The 10,434-nt window shown below is 43.3% G+C and overlaps 1 protein-coding gene and 1 long non-coding RNA gene across 2 annotated transcripts in view; one reads left to right on the forward strand and one right to left on the reverse strand.

Annotated features, from left to right (window-relative positions):
* Positions 1-43: 43 nt before the first annotated feature.
* The window catches only part of foxred2 (FAD-dependent oxidoreductase domain containing 2), a 12,431-nt gene continuing 2,040 nt past the window's right edge, over positions 44-10,434 (reverse strand). Inside the window, exons 3-10 of the mRNA XM_034894561.1 lie at positions 8,361-8,666; positions 6,096-6,347; positions 5,060-5,377; positions 3,900-4,066; positions 2,403-2,568; positions 1,375-1,601; positions 1,094-1,264; positions 44-383 (exon numbers count right to left, since the gene is read on the reverse strand). Coding sequence (XP_034750452.1) covers positions 151-383; positions 1,094-1,264; positions 1,375-1,601; positions 2,403-2,568; positions 3,900-4,066; positions 5,060-5,377; positions 6,096-6,347; positions 8,361-8,666 — 1,840 coding nt within the window. The 3' untranslated portion in view covers positions 44-150. The remainder of the gene's footprint in view (positions 384-1,093; positions 1,265-1,374; positions 1,602-2,402; positions 2,569-3,899; positions 4,067-5,059; positions 5,378-6,095; positions 6,348-8,360; positions 8,667-10,434) is intronic.
* On the forward strand, positions 7,348-7,962 carry LOC117958320. The gene is made up of 2 exons (XR_004659692.1): positions 7,348-7,408; positions 7,740-7,962. It is a non-coding gene; the product is annotated as an uncharacterized LOC117958320 (long non-coding RNA).

The following is a 10,434-nucleotide window of genomic DNA, read 5'->3' on the forward strand; positions in this document are numbered from 1 at the left end:
TTGATAACTGCCCGTCAAGAACCCAGAACCCAGAACCCATCCTGTCAAAATATTTGGTTTCATGCAGGGAATTATGGGTGCTGGAGGTAGCGAGTTTGAGTAACTTCAACAGCATCAGAGGCATGGCTTTAAAACGCTTGAGAAGAACAATCAGGAGTCAAGTTTCAGTCCCGAGGACTCGGAGGCTCCGGCTTGGGCCAGGCAGTTGGGGAATGCGGGGTCAGCCACGGATGTGCCTGCATCTTGCTCAGTAGGCATCAGTCCAGCGTCGCTGATGTGCTGCCTCGGCTGTTTGATGCGAGCGACGCCCTGCTGCTGCAAGTATCCCTGCTGACAAAACAGCGGCGGTTTTCGGTGGGTAAGGGCCGAACGGAAACATGATTCTAAAATAAGAAAGCACAGGAATTAATCACACTTAAATCTTCCGTTCTATCATTTCCTATAATACAAACTTGTTAGTCGCAACTGATGTTGTTTTGCATGGCCAGACCTTCCTCCACAGCTCTGTAAAAGAAGGTCTGGCTAGTCCACACAGCATTCAGGGATGTAAGACAACACATGCTCTGGTTTATTGGCATTTCTTTAAACCAATCACAATCGTCTTGGGCGGGGCTAAGCGCCAGACAGTACCTCTGCAAAATAGCCTCAGGGAGGAAGTCGTCTTAGTGAAACATGTGTACGTTCAAAAGTAGCTTTAGTCGTGCAACAGAAAACTCAGATTGGACAGATAGTCTAGCTAGGTGTCTGGATTGACCCTGCAGAGATCAGAGGACCAGGTAATCATAGTCCTCACAAATCCACCAGAGTTTAAAAAGCCAACACAAAAGAAAGAGGAAGGGGACTGACATCCGGCCCGAAAAAGAGACCACCAGAGCAATCATGGAGGTGGAACACTGTGGATGTAGACTATAACTAATGTACTGTATCTTGAGTTTCTTAATCCACTTTGTTGCTTGGCAGCATCATTCACATTAGATCAGGCGATCTGGCGATCTGGCTATTCGCAGCAGGATTTTGCAGCGTTGGGATTGTGACATTAGTCTTAAATTCATATTTTAAAAACAGTACTAGCAGCACAATCACACAGCTTTACCCGCGTAGAAGGCCCTGAGGTCAGTCTGGACACAGTGCTCCAGGAAGCGCCGCAAAGGCTGGATGTGAGATATGGGACTATCCCATTCAGCGAGGAAGTCCTCGACCATGTGATGGATCGCCTTGGGCCTCGGTAAAGCCCAGCCAGAGGGACGGAGCTCTATTTCTTCCTCTGGGGAAAACAAACAAACAAACTTACATTAACCTTCAATCCGAGTCAAAACTGCAGTCATTTTACTCCTAAGAAGGTACACTTATTAACGGGACAGCATTTCCACTCACCAGTAGGAAGTGTGTCATAGTAGTATAAAACAGGGTGCAGGAAGTTGGATTTCCATGCTTTGGTCCAGTCTCCTTCAGTCCTTTCCGGCCCCAGATAATCTATCTTCTTCTTCCCGTACTGCATGACTAGAACGATGAGTCCATGGTGTGAGACCTCGTGGCCCGAGAGATTGGAGAACTGAGGCAAGGCCTGGAGTGTAAACTCTTCCACGTATTCACAGTGAGAGCTTAGAGTCAAGGAGACAAGGAAGGAACTAAATAAATGTAAATGTAAATGTGCTGTATTTATATAGCGTTTTTCCAGTCTTAACAACTGCTCAAAGCGCTTTTACATCTACAGAAAACATTCACCATTCACACACATTCATACACTGTGGCCGGGGCTGCCGTACAAGGTGCCACCTGCTCATCAGATAAACACTCACACAAAATCGCACTCCGATGCGCAGCACCGGGGGCAACTCGGGGTTCAGTGTCTTGCCCAAGGACACTTCGACAATGACTGCAGGGGCGGGGATCGAACCACCAACCTTCGGATTGGCAGGCAACCTCTCCACCACTGAGCCACAGCCACCCCTCAAAATATGTTGAGCTTTAAAAAGAAAAGGGACTACACTGTACATTTGTTTCTTGTGGAAAAGGTCAGGCAATGTCATTTCAAAATTATTTGGTGATTTTATGTCAATGGAGAGAAACATTCAGTGTAATCTCTGTAAGCTCTTTGTGTGTTGCTGTTCTCAAAATACCTTTTACTACTACTTACTACTTTTACTTACTACTTACCTGCTACTTTAAACAACAAATAACTTCGAGCGTGCAAGCTTGACACTGCTTGGTTCATTTGGTGAATGATTGTAAAGATTTACAAATATTATGTTTATGGCATTTACTCTCTAACTGGGACATTTCAGGGAGTGCTGCAGACAAAGTTACATGGAGATACTCTGGTCAGAGCAAATGAGGTGTAACCATCAGCGGCCATCAGTGTGCCAACTATTACTGGTGATATCAAAATAACGTATGCTTACCCTCGGAGAAGTATAACGTCCCCCAGCACCTCAAACATTTGGTACGGTCCAGAAGCCTCGCCGACCCGCTTCAGGATCCAGGACTGCAGCTGCGATGTCCGCAGTTTTGTCGAGGGCCACGGGTTACTATGGTAACGTTGTTCAAGTACACGATGTACAGCACGCACTGCGGCAGAAAATCAGTACCATGTATTTAAATATCACCTTATTTACATAATTGGCAGAAAACTGGCACAAAGGGCTGCTTTAACAATGCAACACTGTCCACTGTGTTTGTCTGCATTGCAACTGGGACGTGGTCCACGTCTGACCATACACCCAATCACAATGTTTCTGTTAACATGTTCAGGTAGAAACCCAAAATCTTTAAGACCCTTTTACAAGACTATCCTTTTGAAACGAGTCAGCTGGAAACCTTTGTTTCTCAAAAGGTGATCCAGAAGGGAATTCATGGTCAATAACCCTCAATTATATAGAATTATACCTAATATTTGAGTTAAAACAGCAGAAATTATGAATTGTTTGGATTAATAGTTAAAATCAGAGGAACGTACAGATGAGTTTAGTCAGGAATGAAAGTGATCAACTGTATTTGCAAATGACTTAATGTTTTTTTGTAATTTGGTTAAAAAGAAACCCATATATTAGATATAGACATTTTTTAAAGGAGTCAAATTTGACCCGAGGACAACAGGAGGGTTAAAAGTCAGAGACAGTGTTTTTAAGCAGCTCATGAAGTTAATGTTATTTTGAGCTGATAAAATCAGCTAGCAACAGTTTTAATCTGCAGCTGTGTGTGGCCTAAAAATAAGAAGCCTGGTCTGCTTTGTCTATCTCTGTCTGTAATAAACTGCATAATGTGACTACTGACAGGCGTAGCAACAGTAGCTAAGAGGGACAGGGATTAGCAGACGGTCAATAGACCCAATCACAATGATTGTTTACAATAACGTGCAGGTACATACTGCAAGTACACACAATTTTTCCACGTTGCACAAACGGGGACGAGGATCAACTGAATATTCTCTCATCTCACTCATCTAAAATGCATGTTTGATGCATTTGTACGTCAATACTTTGACTAAGTGGGAGAACTAATTTAGACTAAAGAAAATGACACTACCCAAACAGGCAGTCATCCCAACTGACGGTGAGATATTGCTGTTTTTAACACTAGAATTGGTTTATTAAAGATGCTAGCAAGTACAGACAATAAGCACATCAGAGACAATAGATAGCTCATGCCTCAGTGTTTAACTATATATCTTTAAACAGAAATATTCAGATTTCACATATCTCCGCAATTCAAATCTACGGCTATTGTCTACCCGAAAGTGTAAAAGCGCGAAGTCATGGGGATTCGGTCTATTGACTACATGTTCTGCATTTGGAAACAGACCAAGATGTGATAGCTATGGCAGAAAGGATGCTATGAACAAATGATGCGGTGTTTATTTTAAAATGTCACAACATAACAAACATCTGTTGGCCTTTCACCTGTGTACCGGAATCCATGGACGAAGCCGCCAGCAGACGAGCGGTAGTCTCTGGAGTGAGCAGCGGTTCCCAGCACAAACAGGCCAGGGGTCACCTTCCCTTCATACCAGGCTGTCACCTGCGGCAACCGCCCTTTGGCATTGTCACTTTTCGGTGGGCAGGTAGAGCTAGGGAGATGGAACATCATATAAATCAAACAGCTTGGACTTTTCAAACATAGTAATATGATACAAGAAATGGGCATTACATCAAAGTATGGATGTTGACAAAATACAATGTAGACTAACAGTGTGGATTCAGAAGTAAAAATGCAAATGTTCTTTTGAGCACAATCAAATGTTTTATGGTCATGATTCTTCTCGTAGCTGGTTGGCTCAGCTCCATGCTTAAAACTCTTTGTATAAGCATTTTCCGAAACGTTAATGGGGATATTGAATGGGGGAAAGTCCCTTCCAGAACCAGAGCCAGTAAAAAAGTGGGCGGTCACTGTTGAGCTTTATAAGCCTATTGAAGTGAATGTGACTGTGTAGTTGAATTTGACACATATCTTGAGTCTCTTAATTTAATAACTAGTAAAAAATCTAGATTCATCCTTGATATACCCCAATTTATTTAATTCAGTACTTCTGTTTTCACATTTTATACGCCTTTGCAGATCTGTCACATTCCTATTTTCTTTTTCTTTTGATTTACCTGTCGTTTTTACTATTACTACGATGTCTATTTCATGCTTTTATTTATCCTGTCCTACTTTTATTACTATTGTTTCTTGATTTATATAAGTTGTTATCCCTTTCCCATAAGATTATATGTTGAACTGCGTTGTCTGAATGTTTGTAATGTTATCTGTTATAAAAAAATAAATTAAAAAAAGATAAAAATGTAGTGAATGTGACATACATAAATCACCATGTTGCTAAGTGTGGTTCCACACACCTTTGATTAGACATGTAATTTACTGTCCTTAGTCACCGCAGGTAATGTTAACTGTTAGGGGAGCACGGCCCCTTTAAATGTTGGGAATGCGCGACGACGTGGGACGTTATGGGGTTGGCGTTAGGCTCAGCGCCTTATTCTGTTTATATGTTTTTCCTGTGAAATAAACGGGCCACGCATTCATTCATGCAATTTCCACACTACCATGTTTCGTGAGTCCATACCTGTCAAATATGCTGAAGTTGAATCGGAAGCCAAGGCATCGAATCACTCGGTCGTAGGGCTTCCGCAAGGAGAAGTTGTCGATGTAATATCCTGGCAGTTCTTCTCCTGTCACATCTGAGCTGTTCTTCTGTTCCTGGTGTTGTAAGAACTTCTTTAATGTCACGTACAACTGTCCCTTCTTCTCTTTCTTCTTTTTACCTGACCTCGTCCTGCCTTGCTCCTGTCGTTGAGCGATGACTATTTTGTCCAGGTGTGCCTCCAACAACCCATCAAGGGACTTCAGCTGATATGTGTCTATGAGCTCATTATTCACAGCTCTGAAAAACAAATAAAGTTCACTTGTGGTAAATTGTGAAATAGATAAAAGTAACTGATGAACAGTTAGCTTAAATTAATGCATATACTGTTGAACTAGTATATACAGTGTAAATTGTTAGCTACAATTAATGGATGCACGTTTCAAGAGTTAGCTAAAAGTAATGGATAAATGTGTCTAGAGTTAGCTAAAAGTAATGGATAAATGTGTCAAGAGTTAGCTAAAAGTAATGGATAAATGTGTCAAGAGTTAGCTTAAAGTAATGGATAAATGTTTCAAAAGTTAGCTTAAAGTATTGGATAAATGTTTCAAAAGTTAGCTTAAAGTATTGGATAAATGTGTCTTGAGTTAGCTAAAAGTAATGGATAAATGTGTCAAGAGTTAGCTTAAAGTAATGGATAAATGTTTCAAAAGGTAGCTTAAAGTATTGGATAAATGTTTAAAGAGTTAGCTAAAAGTAATGGATACACAGCTGAAGTAGTTAGCTGAAAAATTAACAGATTTCCAATAAGTAGCTAAAAGAAATAGGTTAAAATATCAACACTCTGCCTCACAGACATACCCCAAATGACCTTAACATTGACAATTCAATTGTATGCAAAGAATATAGTCCATACCCGATGTGGGATCTACATCTGGCTTCGAACCAATGTTCAAGTAAAGCAAAATCACAATGAGCGTAAAGACAAGGGAAGAAATTACCAAATATTTAGCGTTACCTGAGATCTCCGACGTAATGTGTTTGCCAAGCGAGTCGAACGGGGCTGGAGCTGATCATGTGCACATGGCTTGCTCTTCCCAAGATGCTCTGGGCTGTTTCAAACGCCGAGTTCCCCTTGCCCAGAATCAGCACCGACTGGTCCTTGTAGTCCTCAGGATTAGTGGAGATGGACTCGTAGCCTTCGACCAGGTGAGACCCGACAAACTCTACCTTGTGAGGAACCCACAAACCTGTGGCCACCAGAAGGACGCTGAGGGAGAGAAGTACAACATGAAGCAATCTGAAAGCCAAACAACTGTTACATTTCATTTTAGGTTCAGTCTACATCTACTCTACTACACTTTGGTATTAAAAAACGAACATCATTCGTTCAGTCCACGCCTCACTTTAATACCACTCCAGAGATTCCAAGCCCCTAAAACCGAGAAATTTGCAAACACTGCTGTCCTTAGATGTACCCTTGAGGGTACAAGCGGCCAAAATGGGTTTCCTCAGGAGGGGGGCTGGTGTCTCCCTTAGAGATAGGGTGAGAAGCTCTGTCATCCGAGAGGAGCTCGGAGTAGAGCCGCTGCTCCTTCATGTCGAAAGGAGCCAGTTGAGGTGGTTCGGGCATCTGGTAAGGATGCCTCCTGGGCGGCCCCCTAGGGAGGTGGTCCAGGCACGTCCAGCTGGGAGGAGGCCTCGGGGAAGACCCAGGACTAGGTGGAGAGATTATATCTCTAACCTGGCCTGGGAACGCCTCGGGATCCCCCAGTCGGAGCTGGTTGATGTGGCTCGGGAAAGGGAAGTTTGGGGTCCCCTACTGGAGCTGCTGCCCCCGAGACCCGATACTGGATAAGAGGATGAAGATGGATGGATGGATGGAGGCTGTCCTTAGCTGCACACCAGCCAAACTTAGCCCCGCCCACAAGATTTGAGGTTGGAAAGTTCGGTCTGGACTTCATCCGTTGACTTCATCTCGAACCAGAGCTGTTCGGACCAATCAAATTGTCACGGCGAGCTTTACACGAAGATTGACAGACTATCAACAGTAACACGTCACCAAAGAGTGCTTGGGTTGAAGTAATTTACAACAAAGATGGCTGCCACTGGAGAATTGAGATGTGTTGATTCCACCATTGCCTCTGTTTTAGAAGATATCAAAAGCGCATTCATTTTAAATGAGGAACAGAGAACCGCAATTAAGACATTTTCCGATCGGAAAGATTTTTTGCCATTCTACCTAAAGGACTCTGCAAAAGTTCAACATACGTCACATACTCAGTTGCTCTAATTGGTTGTAGGTCTATCCGTTGCTCTGATTGGTTGTAGGTCTATGTAAATGTGCTGTATTTTATATATCGCTTTTCTAGTCTTAACGCCCTTTTAAAAGCACGGTGACCTTTCACCTTTCACACACATTCATACACTGTGGCCGAGGCTGCCGTACAAGGTGCCACCTGCACATCAGATACACACTCACACACATACACACTTCGATGGCGCGGCATCGGGGGTAACTCGGGGTTCTGTGTCTTGCCCAAGGACACTTTGACATGGGACTGCAGGGCCAGGTATTGAACCCTCAACCTTCCAATTGGTAGAGCAACCGCTCTACAACTGAGCCACAGCCGTCTCTATGCGTTGCTCGTATTGGTTGGAGGTCTATCCTTTGCTCTGATTGGTTGTAGGTCTATCCTTTGCTCTGATTGGTTGAAGCTCTATCCTTTGCTCTGATTGGTTGTAGGTCTATCCGTTGCTCTGATTGGTTGTAGGTCTATCCAATTGAGTGCAGAGGCGTTTTCTTTCCTGGTTTGGTTGAAACACGCCCCATAATCACAGCCCAATGGAGCACTATGAGACTGAGTACGACCACGTCAGGCTACGGCTGCCCCAGTTTTGGTCTGACAACACCGGGGTAGCTTTGTAGTCCGGTCTGGTACAAACCTTTGGAAACAATTGTCGCCTTGCAGTCACGTTACAGACTACTTTCAGTAACAGTTCTACCTCGTTGTCGGTCCAAACAAAGTAGAATAAATCCCTCGTCTTATTATTTTCCCATTTTTGCTCTTCCTACATAGTTTCTTCTGCAACTTAAAGCAACTACCAAGGCAACTACCACGGCAACTACCACCAAACGGGTGGATGATACATGCTGCTTGGAGATTAGTTTGACTACTGGAGCTAAAACTCTTGTGTGCACGGAGATTGTTTTTTGGCAACAAACAACCCTCAAATACCAAAAGTAAGTAAATGTAATTGTGGCGCCAGTGAAGCAAACTACCTGCATGTGTAGTCCGATGCATGTTGGTCAGTCAGGATGTATCTTCTGCCGGCGGCTGACTGCACTGCCCTGATCCTTCCGATGTCCACACCATACCGGACCTTCAGCCCGAGCTCCTTCACGAACATGGACAGGTAGAGCGGGAAGGCGTCCGCTGGAGGGTAAAAGTCACCGCTCACTCTCTTGAGCAGCAGGTCAGGTCTGTCGCTCAGCAGCGAGTTCCAATCGTGGCGCAGGTTGAACTCTCGGTTCTGCCTTCCTGTGTGGATCTTGTTAATACTAATGAGCTTCCTGTGCCTGGGATACCTTGGACACACAGAACAGAGCAGAGAAGGCACGTGTCAAAGGTCATTCAGGACGCTAAGGACGTGTCAAAGGTCATTCAGGACGCTAAGGACGTGTCAAAGGTCATTCAGGACGCTAAGGACGTGTCAAAGGTCATTCAGGACGCTAAGGACATGTCAAAGGTCATTCAGGACAGTTGGACTAAGTTCAACCTGCACAATTGGTTTATTTACATTTTAGCATATTAATTAAGCAGCTGCACATTTTGCTTTCCCATCCTGAATATATTCAAATATTTGTTCTTATATTTTATTCCTATTATTATTTCTTTTTTATTGTATGTTTGTATATTTTATCCTAGTATTTCATTTATATTTATATTCTGTGTTGTGTTGACTGATGTACGTGTGCTGCTGTAACACCATAATTTCCCTCTGTCTATCTATTTCCTATCTATCTATCTATCTATCTATCTATCCATCTATCTATCTATCTAGACAGGGACAGTTGTCTCATTTCATATACTATAGTCTGAATTAATGTAAGTATTGTACGTTTCCAGGATAAAGCTGACAGCACGTTGCACAGCACTCTGTGTTTTTCTGAAAATCCCATCGCTAAACATCGGGAAACATCTGGACTACACGCTGAAAATTGCAAGTGTTGAAGAAAATTTGGATCGTGCAATAAGGCAGACCTGCTTAAATCTTTCCTTAAAAGATTTCAAAAGAATGTTTCTGGAATTTCTAACTGGGACGTTTTGGGACCGACTGGTGGGGATGGCTGTGAACGAAGTACGCAGAGATACACTGGCATAGATGGAAAAAGCTCACGTTACCGTATTGTGTGAACAGTTAACTTCATGTATAGTTCTATGTGATGTTTTCTTTTGCGGGGGTGCACATTTTCCACAAAGACGAGTTCCTTCCTGAGACTATTAAGCAGAGCCCCTGTCACTGTGTCCGGAGCTTAGCACCGCCCGAGACAACGGTAACTAGTTAAAGAAATGCGTGACGTAGCCAGAGCTTACTCCACAGCGCTGTGGCGATAGAGCAGGAAATGTGAGACTATTACCATATTACATACTTCCATAGGTCATTTTTATGACAATTTCACTCTGTCCATTGATGATTTGATCATTAAGTGCAAGGACAGAGTGAAGAATCTCGGGACAGTTTTTGATCGGTCGTTGTCACTTGACTTGCATATTAAGGAAGTGACAAAAGTCGCCTTCTTTCATCTCCGAAGAATTGCAAAGATCAGATCAGAATTGTCCCTTAAAGATGCCGAGGCCCTTATTCATGCCTTTGTTACATCTAGACTGGACTATTGTAACGTACTGTTCTCGGGGCTGCCTAGGAGAAGTCTGCGAGGTCTACAGATGGTCCAGAACGCTGCAGCACGTCTTCTTACTGGATCATCTAAATACAGATGTGTTGGCCTCACTTCACTGGCTCCCTGTCCAGGCTAAAGCAGACTTTAAGGTCTCACTGTTAACGTACTACATAGTGAATGGCCTTGCACCAGTATATCTGTCTGATCTGTTAACCTCTTATGTCTCGGGTGCTGCGCTCCCAAGGGTCTGGACTGCTGACAGTATCAAAGGTTAGGAAGGAACCGGTTGGGGGGCGAGCCTTCTCGTTTCGCGCCCCAACATTACGGAACAGTCTTCCAGTGGATGTTAGACTGGCATGTTCAATTAGGGTCTTTAAAACGAAGCTTAAGACTTACTTATGCACTGCTGCGCATGAGTCCTAAATGCTAATTTATCCTTGATGTATTGTATAGT

This window comes from Etheostoma cragini, chromosome 15 (genome assembly GCF_013103735.1).
Source record: "Etheostoma cragini isolate CJK2018 chromosome 15, CSU_Ecrag_1.0, whole genome shotgun sequence".
In the NCBI taxonomy this organism is placed as follows: domain Eukaryota; kingdom Metazoa; phylum Chordata; class Actinopteri; order Perciformes; family Percidae; genus Etheostoma; species Etheostoma cragini.